Source organism: Synchiropus splendidus, chromosome 1 (assembly GCF_027744825.2).
Source record: "Synchiropus splendidus isolate RoL2022-P1 chromosome 1, RoL_Sspl_1.0, whole genome shotgun sequence".
NCBI classification, from domain to species: domain Eukaryota; kingdom Metazoa; phylum Chordata; class Actinopteri; order Syngnathiformes; family Callionymidae; genus Synchiropus; species Synchiropus splendidus.
In genome coordinates this window covers 63,190,744-63,205,114 of record NC_071334.1, presented here as the reverse complement: position 1 = coordinate 63,205,114, position 14,371 = coordinate 63,190,744, and the positions used below count along the sequence as shown (strand labels likewise).

General features: G+C 43.6%; 2 protein-coding genes across 3 annotated transcripts; one reads left to right on the top strand and one right to left on the bottom strand.

Annotated features, from left to right (window-relative positions):
• Window positions 1-2,470: 2,470 nt before the first annotated feature.
• Window positions 2,471-11,933, top strand: LOC128763448 (protein Shroom2-like). 2 transcript variants are annotated; one of them, XM_053872232.1, is made up of 11 exons: window positions 2,471-2,569; window positions 2,878-2,979; window positions 3,081-3,098; window positions 3,315-3,434; window positions 3,500-5,390; window positions 5,523-5,569; window positions 5,649-5,831; window positions 7,484-7,723; window positions 7,891-8,050; window positions 8,113-8,385; window positions 8,442-11,933. In XM_053872232.1, exons 2-11 carry the CDS (start codon window positions 2,912-2,914, stop codon window positions 8,754-8,756), a joined length of 3,315 nt encoding a protein of 1,104 aa, XP_053728207.1. In that variant the 5' UTR covers window positions 2,471-2,569; window positions 2,878-2,911; the 3' UTR covers window positions 8,757-11,933. The 2 variants fall into 2 exon arrangements, with proteins under 2 accessions (XP_053728207.1, XP_053728216.1); XM_053872241.1 differs by lacking the exon at window positions 8,442-11,933 and having other exon boundaries at window positions 8,094-8,258.
• sumo1 (small ubiquitin like modifier 1) lies at window positions 9,442-14,355 on the bottom strand. The gene is made up of 5 exons (XM_053872272.1): window positions 14,229-14,355; window positions 13,869-13,943; window positions 11,144-11,221; window positions 10,989-11,060; window positions 9,442-9,981 (listed from the first exon to the last, which is right to left on the bottom strand). The coding sequence occupies exons 1-5, from the start codon at window positions 14,346-14,348 to the stop codon at window positions 9,913-9,915; spliced, it is 414 nt and encodes a 137-aa protein (XP_053728247.1). The 5' UTR covers window positions 14,349-14,355; the 3' UTR covers window positions 9,442-9,912.
• Window positions 14,356-14,371: the final 16 nt, after the last annotated feature.

The window sequence follows — 14,371 nt, the reverse complement described above, 5'->3', positions numbered from 1 at the left end:
GAGTCATGCCAGGAAGATTGTCGGACGCTGTGCCTTACACTATGTCCCAGGACATTGTGGTGGAAACATAAATAGGTGTGTCGCTATGTGTGTTGGACAATGTTGTTCTGTTGACCTCATCGGACTGGGACCTTCAGCATGCACTGGGGCGGTTTGCAGCTGAGTGTGAAGCGGCCGGGATGAGGATCAGCACCTCCAAGTCTGAGGCCATGGTTCTCGACCAGAATAAGGTGGTTTGCTCTCTCTGGGTCGGTCGAGAGTTCTTGCCCCAAGTGGTAGAGTTTAAGTATCTCAGGGTCTTGTTCTCGAGTGAGGGAAAAGGGGAGCGTGAGATTGATAGACGGGTTGGTTGGTGCAGCGGCAGCAGTGATGCGGTCGCTGTATCGGACCGTCGTGGTGAAGAGGGAGCTGAGTCACAAGACGAAGCTCTCGATTTACCGATCGATCTACGTTCCCACCCTCACCTATGGTCACGAGCTTTGGGTAGTGACCGAAAGGATGAGATCGCAGATACAAGCGGCTGAGATGAGTTTCCTCCACAGGGTGGCTGGGCGCACACTTAGTGGTCTTCCCCGGGGGTCTCCTCCCGGTAGGACCTGACTGGCCTGGGAACGCCTCGGCATCCCCTGGGATGAGCTGGAGGAGGTTTGTGCGGACCGGGAAGTTTGGGCTTCCTTGCTCCGAATGCTGCCTCCGCAACCCGACCCCGGATAAGCGGCAGAAGAAGAGCCAAGAGAGAGCTATGTGTGTTGTATCACCAACCCTTTGCAAGAACTAATACCTGATATTGTTACATTCCTGGACTTTATATGAAATGCTTGTTAATGTGAAGAGTTCCTGTCTGCCTTGGGCAGGAAAGGCTCCTTTGCCTTGGTCCGGAAGACATTGCATGTGATGTGGACAAAATTTAGTGGTCTGGCCCTCAGAGACAACACGGTGAAATTACTTTTTTGTGTTTTGAATGGGAAAAACCTTTGTTTGGATATGTATAGATGAACATCAATACTTGGACCTCTGTATGTTTACAGAACTATGACAAATGTATGAGCTCAAACTGACATAGCCAACCATGTGAACAGAGAAAACACTCAATGCCTTGGCTCGTGTGTATTCCCGGAACTTTCTGCCAGAGCTCCGGTGTTCCCACAGCTCCTGGTTGCAGCCGAGACCCTGGGGAGGTAGCGCTCTGGGATGGAGAGATGCAGTCATGTGGTCCATACTCTAAACACACCAGTGCCTCCTACATGTGCTCTTGTTACTGTTCTTTCCAGTCCACTCCGGGGACCTCAATGAGGTACATACATGTAGATACTGATTTGCACTATCTATCCTATTTGTATGTTTGTTCTGCAAATGCCCCTTGGCATAAAAAGGTTTACCTTTGACACTGAACAGAAGAAAACAAAGTTACACAGCATCCTGAGCAGCAAACAAGCAATGATTCAGGTGAAAATGCCACAGGTATGTCCAGAAGCAAACTGTCAAGCAAAATGATACTGGAGTAAACAAAAACTTGGATTCAGTGGTTCTCTAATAACCCACGGCAACTCATTGCTGCTCATAGTGTAGCACTTTCTGGTAATAATGACGAAGCTGATGCAGTTGCTACCTTTTTTGATGAGCCTGACTTGGCAAAAAATAAATAAATAAATAATGAAACATGCCAATAAAACACCAATTTGAGGGAACAACACCGCTGATCTAAAGCGCGACTCTGTGCTTTGGATACTCCAACCCTATCAACCTTTCAGTCTGAAGACAACGGCATGTCATGAATATTCAATTTTATTCCGAATCTTGCAAGTTTAATCCCAAAAGCTGACGAAGGAAGTGTGTTGACGATGATGACAGCTCCATGAACCATCACTCTGATGGAGTTCCGAAGTTAAACCAGACAGCACCATCGCTGTCTGCAGAGTTCAGAGGACAGAAGAGCTCACGGCGCCACCCCGTGTCACAGAGGTAAACATCTCATAGTTTGATTTTCACTGCACTGCACTGTAAACCAGGAGAACATGTCACATTCAGACTTAATCGCGCTACTGCCTGCATGTAACCGCAGTCATTAAGGTCAACAACCACATAGGTTGTGCACGTGTTTGTGACGTATCACTCAACAGGTTCCATTAAGGACCCTTTGCTTTTCACCCACCACTCTTCAGTGACATCACTGAAAAGCTGATTTGATATGTGTGAAAGAAATGTACTGAAAATGGTCTGAAAACAAAGTCACTAAAGAGTGTTACTAAAAATATTTCACAGTTCCCACAAGTTTCTTTATGATGGTGGTCAACAGTTGTACAGCACTGTTGCCGTTCTTTTTAATGCTGCAATCTCAGCTGTGCATTCATTTGAGGTTGTCGTATCAAAGCTGCCTGGGTCCAGGTATCCTATCAGCCCTTACGTGGAAACACAAGCAGCAGATTAGCATCAGTGAAGGCCCGCCCATCTCCTCTAATCCCCTTTTTATAATCTCTTACAGCAGCGGAACCCTGTGGAGGAGATGAAAAGTTTGTCGACCAGTGGAGGCAGAATCATTGCCCAAATGCTTCTCATCATCATGAAAACAGTAAGTTGTCAAGGCTTATTTTGTCATTCACATTTCAGGAGACAAAGTCGTTTCAATGATGCTGTATGTTTTAAGATTGTGATCCTCACCAAACATGTCCGTGAAGTCATTAACAGTGTTGACAAACATGAGCGTGCACATACTCGTGCAACACATATGACTCACTCATTTTAAGTTTCTCTAAATATGTTAAACAGAAAAGCTAAAATACAAACTGAATGGTGATATGTCGAGTGTATTCTCACTGTAAGAGGCGGAGGGCTAAACATTTAAAACATTTATTTGTTCTGGTGGACTCTCTCCTTCAGGACTAATGTGGTGGACGTGGTGTCAGCATACACAATGCCATCGGAGTCTGAAGTTCATGTGGCGAGAAGTTTTCTCACCAAGATTTTACGAAGCTCAATGAGGTATTGTTGAACCAGTCATTTCCTGAACAACTTCCTCAAGTCAATTGTCAACCAATAGAGTTGTGTTTTTTAAATCCATTCACTGGCTTCTCTGAATGCAGGAAGAACAGATTCAAACGGTAAGACATTATTTCTTGCATTTATTTGGAATGAACTTGGCTTAATAACAACAACAACAACAACAACAACAATAATAATAATAATAATAATAATAATAATAATAATAATAATAATAATAATAATAATGAGTCTTTAATTCCACTACGTCTCAGGTTGTACAGTGAGTTGCTGCAGAGTTATTAATCTCTCAGGGCTCTTGTTCTCACCTTCGGCAGGGAAAATGACCTCAAAATGCGGCCTCAATCTTGGTATTACTCCAAGCAGACTGAAGAGTCAGAGGAGCCCACAGGAGCAGGCCCCCCAACACGCGTTTGGCAATACAACCACGACTCCAGGTGAGAAAAGTCATTTTCTCCCAACAAAAGTTGACATTAAATCTGAATTAAATTTCTCCTTTCAGGACCAAGAGGCCAGTGATTCAAGGGCACCAGGACAGCCAGAGTCTGACCGACAAAATTGAGAAAGAGGACCAGGTCAAGCAACATGGCTGCCTCTACCCGGCTGAACACTCCAGAAACATTGATCGGTCTCGTACAGCAGAAAGCAAAAAAGATTCAGGGTTCAGCTGCCTCCCTGGGCGCACCAGCACTAAGGGAACAAGCACTGAAAATATATTTTTTAAAGGCCTTCCAAATGAGGCAGCACCTCCTCCTGATCAGCAAAGCTCCAGAGGAAACAGGGTCTGGGAGAAGGGGATGAAAGACGGACTGCTAACATCCAAAGTTTCTTTAGGATACACCCCTGTCGTTGGTCCTGTACAGCAAACTCCAGGGAAAGATAATCAGACTTCAACGTCTCCACCTGTCTCACTGTGCACTGACAGTTATGCTGGCACAAAGGTCTTCCCGTACTGTAAAGGTATTGGTGGATCCAGGGGGATCCATGCAAGATCTGTTGACAAGCTGACAGAAACTAACAAGCATCCCAGCTTCAGCGAGTACCAAGAGAGGAGATTAGAGGCTGGTAGGAGTTTCAACCCCCTCCCCAGTGGTGACTTCCTCCGTCCTGACATGGCAGTCAAACAGCACAAACACCTCTCACTATCCAGCAGTGATGTGAGTGTGGAAGGTTTTTACCACAGCCTTCAGGACCTGCCGTCCAATGCTCCCATTCAGAGACAAGCGCGCCACTCAACAGCTGCCACCGGCTCCGATGTTAACCCCACATTGGGAGACGCCCAGCGGAGCATGCACTTTGGGATGGCAGAGAAGCATCTGACTTTAAAGTTCCGGCATGTTGAAGTGGAGAGCAGGAAGATAAACAAGGACAAAAGTCACAACACAACAAGAGTGCACAACAAAGGCTATTCCCACGCAGGCAGCAGTCTACATAATGAGCACCGAGGTCTTGAGCAGCCTACTAAAAGCCTTAGTCCAGTGGGTGCTGTTGACAGTGATTTTGTTGCCTTGAGAAAAGTCCTGAGTCATCAAACATTTAGTCAAAGTATAAACTTTTCGACGCTCAATGACCCGTGGGTACCTCGGGAAAACCACAAAAGGTCTCTGCAGAAAATGCAACAACATTACCTCACAGCTCAGGAGAACAGGAGTCTGCTTGAAAACCATTCAAGTCCTCGTCCTCAGGAGCAAGTCAATGAAACTGTGCTATGTAGCAGAGGCTCAGTTACACCACACCAGGTGAGGCAGAAGAAGCTAGCTCAGCTGCAAAGGAGCCGGAGTGCTGCCATCCTAACTGGACATGTGGAGGAGGAGGATGAGGAGGAGGAGTGGAGTTCCACTTTGACTTACAACTCATTTTCAAGCACCTACAAGGACAACTTGAAGGAGGCTCAGGCCAGGGTTCTTCAAGCTACCTCCTTCCAAAGACGAGACCTGGAACCAGTGGGGCCATTTCAGGTTTCTGGATACAAACGTCCTTTATCGGCCCGGCGAGTGCACTCCTTCTCCGAACCAGACAAGATTCACCAGGTGGGTGTCGAAGGAAACCCTTATATTGTGTGTTTCAGGGAACGCAGAAAATACTTAGAAGGCAGACGCCAGTTCTGCAGGCCGGTTCTAAAAACAAGCAAAAATACAGGCTCAGATCTAATGGGCAAGTACAAAGGGAACTGCCCGATAGGCACTCTGGACCGTAGCAGCCTTGGTCTCAGATGTGAGCAGATGTCTTCGGAGCAGAAGAGGCTTGGAACCTTCAGTGAATATCGCGCCACATGGAGCCAGCAGCAGAAGTCATTTGAAGCCAAAACACAAGGACAATTTCACTCCACAGAGAACATCCTGGATGCAGATGTGGAAGTTACCTCCTCTTCCTTCGCCGACTTGAATTCACAGGTAATTCACATTCAACTGAAGTAATTTGAATGTACAATGTTAAGATGAAACGCTTTTTTATAGCTAGACATAACAGGAAAAGTTGGTTCAGGATAGAAGATGCTTTTTTTCTAATGAATTTTTATTTTGTAGAGTATTTCTTCAATGTGCACAGGCACACTGAGCAACCGCACTTTAAGGTAAAATCCACCACATTACTTACTCACATTACTATCTCTGCTTCGACGACAGAAATCATCTTGTTTTTCTTTTTTCTAGGGAGCACTCTGAACCCCAACCGGACCACAGCTCTCACCACAGACCCATACTTGAACCAAGTCACAGAGACGTAGCAAAAGCTTCCAAGGTGGTGCCAACTCTAGAGCTTCTTCCCGGCCTTGAGTTCTCAGCATCGATGGATGGACCACCAGTCTTGTATGAGAAAGAAGACACGCCCCCCAGGTAAGAGGCTTACGTTGCCTTGTGCCGTGTTTACTTTACTAAAACAGGTCAACAAGATTAACCCCTGGGAAGACCCACAGTTGCCACCACCTTCTGTTTTTCACTAAATACTAGAGCTAATTCTATCTGTATTTGTACCACTTGGTACTAATACATACTGTATTGGTATAGGATTTCAAGACTTTTTCACGGACCTCTATGCTTCAGGCAATGTCCCTTTTTTTCAAACTAGCATGTCTCAAGGAAGTTGTCATCAACCAGGCAATATGAGCCTGAACCCATTTACCACCACCGGCTTGACCACTGTCACTCCTGTCATGGAGTCATGGTCACATCAGATATTAACTGATGAGGGAGCTCCGCCATGACTGTAACAGAATGTGACATTTCACAGCCAAAAGCCAACATGAACGAGTGTTATGATACAATGATAAAATAAAATAAAACAGCGGAAACAAGCTGCGTAGTACGGAGCGTCTTTGTATATCCACGCTACTCTTAGTACTGGCGATGGAGAAGATTTTAGACAGTGAAGTCCAGATCCAGATGTCAAAAATGCTCAATGAATAGCTAGTAATTTTCAGTAACTTCAGGAAAAAACAGCGTCTTTCCTCCTCGTTGTTCTCCTCGTGCAGACAGCTGCAGAGCTGCAAACTCATGACAGTTGCAAGAGCACAGCAACAGTTAGAGCCCAACATTATTCATTTAAGTAAATCTGTCTGTCAATAAAATCAGATTTTTTCCAGCCTAATAAAGATGAAAACGCGTGGGTTTTAAAACACCCGAACACATAGCGAGTCCCGGACCGCTGTGCTCCTCCCCAGCTCCAGTCTCCCACGGCTCCCGGCTGCTCACCTCAGTGTTGTGGGAGTGTGTGAAGTTGTTTTTTAACGCTCTTGTCTGCCCAGACAGTGATCAGACCCTTTACCTTGACAAATGCCAGTTACAGTCATCACTAACAGAGCACATATGCACTTCTATATGTATGACTTCTTTTAGTGCTACAAATCTACCTGAAACTGTGTAAGTGGTAAGAACATGGCTGCAGTGCATTTTCAAACTAGGTTGGAAATTCTTTAGGCTACAATTTGCACCATTCATTGACTTGGAGTGCATTCAAACTTTTGGCCTCTTGTGTTTTTCAGTGTTTTTAAATGGTTTTTCGGGCACTTCCAGCATATCAGCTAGTGATCTGGCAGGTTTGAACGGTTTCTTGTTGGGACTTCTCAGCCTTGAATGAATCTTTTTCTTGGCCTTTTAGCCAAAGATGGAATCAATGTTATCATTCGGTCCGGGGTGTGAGGAGGGTCTCCAGCTGGTGGACGGACTCCCAGTTGCCAGTTGAGGTTCATGTTGTTATTGTTGGTTAAAAAAGAAACTCAAACATGATGATGGGATTTGTTCATTTGGCCACAGATGTCAACCTTCGACTGATCCCATATCCTTGCTGATATTATTGCCAAATTAAGATCAACCCAACCACACTGCTGCACAAGTTTACCCCAAAATAAACATTCATTTCTTTACTGGGTGTGATGGATGAAAAAATGGGCGGGAGCACGTTCCTAATCCGGTCATCCATCTGGAGAGCAGCTCCAAGGCTCCAATACTAGACCCTGGGACCTGACCGTAGCTGATATCCTCCTGTTTAGTCCACAGGTCCAGCTGGTTCCACAGGATCCAGGTCCTTGGCTAACACGATCGGTGACAGATCAGACCTTTGAAGATAATGCCCACAGAGAGGGGGATGTGGGAGTCGTCGCAGGTGAAGGACAGAGTCTGGCGGACGTGCCGGACAAATGTGGGAGGAAGACTACCATGGACCAACTGGATGAAGAAGGTCCTGCTCACTGCTGGGCTTCTGGTGGTCCCAGACTACTCACTGTTCCCAGGTAACAGTCGTTCCAGTCAAAGTTTACTAGCCAAACAGTTGATGTCCTGTTAAATTACAGTATAGTTGGTTTTAATTTGTGATTTTTCAATTTGTTTTTCATAATATTTTCTCAATAATGGATCAACTAGTCCATCGCAGATGTTCATTGCTCCGTATTTCTGTCAGGGGAGAAGAGGATGGCTCGCTGGCAACACCTGTCTCCTCATTGGTCCCCAGCTCGTCCTACTACAACACATCTGCCCCAAAAGCTGAACTGCTCATCAAGATGAAAGACATGCAGGTGGAGGAGCAAGAGGAGCAGGACATAGACTTGGCTGACAAGAAGGTGGGTCGATGTTTTTAAGTGCTATTAAATGGGTTATTTTCAGCTCTGTGGTTCTCTTCCAGTATGAGTTGATTCTCAGTTTGGAAAAAAAGCTGCAAGTCCTGCAGGAGGCGCGACGCAGTCTACAGGAGGATGTGGAGGACAATGAGGCTCTTGGGCAGCAAGTAGATGCCACGGTGCAGCAACTCTGCCTCACCAACCAGCTGGAGCGCTTCCGCATGTTTATTGGCGACTTGGACAAAGTGGTGAGTCTGCTGCTCTCACTGTCTGGACGTCTTGCCCGAGTGGACAACGCCCTCGACAGCCTGGATGAGCAGGAGTCACTAGAGGAGAAGGTAATGGAGTGAGTGTGCAGGCCAGAGACTGTGACAACAACCTCTGTCTCCCTCAGAGAACGCTGACAGAGAAAAGGAAACTTCTCATGCGCCAGCATGAGGATGCCAAGGAACTGAAGGAGAACCTGGACCGACGTGAACATGTTGTGACCGCAATCATGGCGGACCACCTAGACAGCGCGAGCCTAGAGGACTACCGTTACTTTATTAAGATGAAGTCTGCTCTGATAATAGAGCAGCGGAGGTTGGAGGACAAGATTAAGCTGGGTGAAGAGCAGCTGGCCTGCCTGCTGGAGAGCCTGCCTCCTGAGCGCAGGCCTACAGCCTCGCTGAGCAACACTCTTTATGAATACTCCATCAAACTTCACTAAAGCTGAAGTTATCTCATGGTGCAACAATTGAACATCAAATCAAAACGTGAGTGTCATAGAACTGATTTAATGTTTGATGACAATAATAACAATATTCATATTTGTATTATGGATGCATTTTTCCCCCATTACATTCCTTTTTCATGTTTTTTTTAAAGATTTTGCTTGCTCCATAAGTGAGTCTCAAGCGTACTAAATTTGAAACTTGCCAGCAGGGGGGGCTGTGATACGCAGAGGGACAAGGTCCAGAATTGACAGATTATTAATTATTGAGGCGCCCTCACTAAAACGCTGTTTGCATAGATGAAGGGAGGCTCTTCTCCTTTTTTTATATTCCAGTCAAAAGAATTGGATGTCAGAATCTATGTCGGACAAAAGTTGAAAACCTACCAAACAAGTCCTCTAAAGTTGCATGGACTCACACCCATATCAAAGCTAGAATATATAAGTGAATATATAAGAAATAGAAGTGAATAGAAATTAATAACCGACATCAACCTCGCTCCTGCAGGTCAACCAATCACAAGGACAATCCCCTCATGGAAAACATTATTGGCATCAATAAATATTGTTTACAAGGGCCCAAATAACAGGTTCACTGTGTCACTGATACAAAAACAAAGCGAGCATCCAGGAGTGTGTTCAACCTCACTTCTACAACGAACACATGGACTCACCCTTGACATTGACAATGACAGCATTTATTCAAAAATCTTTCACTTATTGATGATAATCCAACAGTGATCGAACACGGCAAATGTTCTCAGAGATGCACAGAAAAATGTCTGGAAGTAAAAAACAACATGTGACTCCGTTATAAAGCAACAAGCAGAAGAGATGACAACAAACACAGTTGGATGTGGATGACGGAAGCAGCTCGTTCCTACATACAGTCATAAACGCTACACGTGGCTTAAAAACCACACCAACGTGAACCACTTCTCAAATCCGACGAGGAACCCCGAAAACCAAAATCATTTGCAGCTTGAATGGTTGCTGTTGCAATGGCGCGTCTCAACAGCCCTTGTCTGTACGCTGCGCCAGCAAAACGCTTGGAAGCCCAGATTGGCCCAGATGTGTAGAAACATGACCCAAATGAACACATACATAAAAAATAAAATACAAAATTACATTATTGGTGTACATGGGGTTGGTTTTAATCTTTCCAGAGTCCACCAGTCTGTTCTTGATACACCTCGATGACATCCTCGTCCTCCATCCCCAACTAGTGACAGAAAACAGATTGAAGAGTTTACAGTTTAAAAAAATGAAGAGCAAGCAGCATATACAGAGTGAAAGCAGGTGGAGGTTCAGGGGCCCCAGTTCTAATGGAAACTCTCTTCAATTTCAGCTCAGTGGGTGGTGCTCTCTGTTTATTAATGGAGTGAAGTTTCATGGTATTGGTAGTTCAAGGTCAAAGATTATTGAGCAGAGAGCGCCATCTACAGCCTTTGCAAGGCCATTGTCTCATGGACCCTTAAAATGCCTGTATCCACTTGACACATTTTAAAAGTCACCAGCCAATTAATTATAAAAAAAATTATATTATTATTACATTATGATTCTGGTCAAACGCTGCCACCATCCTGTGACATAACGGCAGGATACAAATGTAAGCCTACACCAGCGCAGTGCGCACAGAAACAAGAGGAGCAGAGGAAGCCACCAGTGATTCCAGCTGCGAGTTTAGTCGGGCATCAGTCGGCTCAATAGTCGGTTCTCTTGCTATGTAGATGTAGAAAAATGAAACTCACACCCCGGCAGGAACACAAGACTACTGAAGGGCTCAGATGCTGCAATGACAGTCTCCCAGACTTGTCAGTCACTGGTGTACGCAGCGGGTCTTTGGTGCGCTCAGTAATGCTAACAAACTTGTCAGTGTCTGCGCTGACTTTGAATTCAGTTTGACACCTATTTTGCTGGCTAATTCAACAGAACCAACTTAGTAGACAATATATGACCATTTCATACGTCATATTTATGCAGAGTACCACAGCCATGTTGTTGACCCTTTTAGTGTAATGCTTACTTCTGTTTTGACAAGACTTCAAATGCGCAAACACTGGTTGATCTGGTTTAAAAATTTACTTTTTTTAAATTAAACCCATCTACAAATAAAAGGCTAAAAAGGTAACCAAGGCTGATGTAGCACAATTCTAATTTTACAGGACAGTAACTATATAATACGATGAATTTAAATTTTCAGCACAAATCGAGCTGAGCCAACTTTACCTCTTTGGGAGTTTGGTTGTCTGCAATTCTCTGTCCTTCAAAGAGAAACCGTAACGTACTTGCTGGCACACCCTAAAAAAACAACAAAAAAGAAAGGTGGTATCCAATTTCTCGTAACACATATGACTGATTTGACCAGCTGGTCCTCCACTCACCTGTCTCTGGCTGTAAGACTCCTTCAATTTTTTCAGGTGTGTTGTCATTTTCACCTTAAAATGGATTTCACTGCTGTCCTATAGACAAAATGAATCAAGTATGAATCTCGTGTTGTTTCAGATCACCAAAACAGACTTAAGTCAAGCCCGAGACAAATTGTTTCTACAAGAAACTCTAGTAAACACCACAAATTGTGTAATTAATAGGATGAAACAAAATACGATAACAAAAAAAACGCATGTGAACGTTTGTTTTTCCACGTTGCTCAGGTGATTTCTCATGCATATTTTCACGGTTATCGCTGAGACCCCCGCTGCCAAGCATTTGATGTGTTGTTCTTATCAAAAACTTCCGGTTCTGGCTGAGACTGTGCTGTGCTTGGCTTTTTTCAGCATAATCGAGATTACTCATGAGTTCCCGATCAGCCGTTTCTTTTCTTCGGAGTTTCAAACAGTCTCTCCTACCAGATATTTTGGAAACCGTTGGGTCAGATCTTTGTTTTTAGCAATATACCCCTCAGTGTCTGTTGGGCTGGAGCCCTGAGGCACTGAGCACTTATGCTGGCGGCTATCATAACAAAGAACCTGAATGGAAGTAAGGTAAGGTCCTGAAGAGCACGATTCAAAATAAATGAACGTAATGAATCCTTTTTGTATATGTCCTGTCAATGAAAGTGTAATTCCTTTATTCATGTAAATTTTTCTGTTGAACTCTTGGACCTTTCATTGAACCCATATGGAAATTTATCAACTGTCTGTCCAAACTCACGACAAATCACCGTTGTAAAGCACAAACTCACATTAAAGGTGTGTCAAGAGTATTTTTACTGTGTAGTTTCTAATTAAAAGCAGCAAGTGTGTAACCTGAATTTCAATTCATGAACGTTTTGGAAAGATCTGCCAAAACTAACATTATCACGGTCGATGACTCATCTATCATTTTACTGCAGTTTTCTGTTGGAACTTGTTTCTGGTTTATAATGAAATTTATTAAGGTAAGGCCACTGCTGTCAAATCAAATTTACTTTAGTGGACTTTCGTAAATTACTAATTGCTTTAATTCTGTTTTCATTTTCTCTGAAAAATACAAGGTCACACTGTGCCCATATTTGCAGACAAATTGTTTTCCATCCAATTTGTTATCTTCATTTTTTTAAAGATTTCAAATCACGGACCTTGTTTCATCTTTTGTATCATTTTGTGAGGTTACTATTTTGTTAACACCCCTATTATTTAAGGATTCCCTATATCGTGTCCAACGTATCTTTAAATTTGAATCTGTTTATAAGATATCGAAGATTAAAGGAAAAGATGTTTAAATACGCATCAAAACGTTTTGGTATGCAGTCTGAAAAAAATCACATTGATATAGTAAATACATGAGGACACTACCTTCTGCCTGTGCCATCAAATCACAAATGATTTCGTGTATACTCTCTAGATCATAGATATTAAAGTAACTACAGTATGTTGTGACTTTGTATAAATATATATTTAAGGACAGTTCTTTATTTGTTTGGTAAAGTATTTGTTTAACAAGGTTAAACCCTTTCTGTTATGTTGTTCACAATCACCAGTGACAGACTCTAACAGAGTAAGTAAGTATGTCATCTGTGAGAAAATACAGAAATAATAATTGACATTGTGACAAACAGGCAAAAGAGAAATAACATTTAACCAAAACAAAAATGGAGACACCAAATTATCCTTTCTTAATCAGCTACTGACAGGGAGAGGAGCATGTGATGTTCTGTTGCTGAATATGTCCGGCGGTTTCACACTGGGGGTTCTTTCTCGGATGGCATGAGTTCGATTCACCCCCTGCTCTGCAGCCTCACACCTCTGCGCCTCAGGCAATGTCCCTTTTTTCCTCCTCAGCTGGCGGCGCTCGGCACAAAATAGTTGGTTTGTGACCCACAACAAAGCACATCTCAAGGACGACGTCTGGGCAACAACCCATTTACAACCGTTGGTTTGACCACTTTATTTCTCTGTCACTTCTTAGTCACTCCACAGCCAAAACTTAACATGAACAAGTGCTGTCATGTTTATTTTACAAGGTAATAGCGGAAACAAGCTGCGTAATACGGAGTGTCTTGATTTATTCACATCGCACCCCCAGCACGTTGAACCAAGTGAGCAAGATTACTGGCGGAAGAGAGGATTTTAGTCAGTGAAGTCCAGATCGAGACGTCAGAAATGATCAATGAATAATCTGGTGATCTTCAGTCACTTAAGAAAATTAAGCATCTTCCCTCGTCAGACCCTTTGGTGCCCAGCATAGATCATGTCTGTGTGAAGTCACAATGTACATGTAGTTTCCAGCATCTAGCACCGAGTTGCCTGAGGCGAGAAGTACCCCCCAAGAAGAACCGCCCCATGGAGAGTTTCCCGAGACAGGTGCAGCTCTCCAGGTCGGACTTTTGAGCCGAACTCACTTTGTCTCGAGACAGAGTCCAAAGTGTGAAACCGCCCTAATACAAATCTGATATGAGACAATACATTTCAAAGCCATGTTTAAAGTTTTGTTCGTGTCTGTATTGTGTCTGTATAGTGTGAGTATTTCTGAAAAGGGAACAGCACAAGATACAACTCAACATAATTATGTATGATAATTAAAATACACGAATTGGTGCCTGGTTGTTAATTATTATTTAAGAATGAAAGTCGTGCAATAATTCTACACTACACCAAGAATGAAATAAAGTTATAGCAGAGCGTTTACCTGTCCGATCACTTTTAATTTGATGTATTCGCCGTCCTTCTTGTCCCCCCCATCTTGGCTCGATGGTTTAGTCTCCTACAAACAAAAACAAACGTTCAGAAGTGCCATTTATTTACTTCAACATTTTCGAGGTGTATGTACACACGCACACGCACGTTGCTAAATAGTGCCGTTGGTACTAGGGCTTAAGGGCAGCGCATTCCTCCTTCCACATTGGATGACAAAACTAAAACAGAAAGCAGGCCTGAAGCTAATGCTTTAGCATGTTAGATAATATGACCATCTGATTCTACTCTCTAGTTTATCCATAACTTGACACAAGTTAAAAACGATCAAGAGCACGCGACAGTCTGTACTTACCGTGTCAGACATGTTTAATCCGCGTTTAAAGGTACAATATAGATGTTTAAGAGCGAGCGTAGCTCTGGCCCTCAAATGATGTTGTGGAGATCCACCGCCACCGGATGTGACGCACAACATACTTAACATGTCAAATTAAAGCT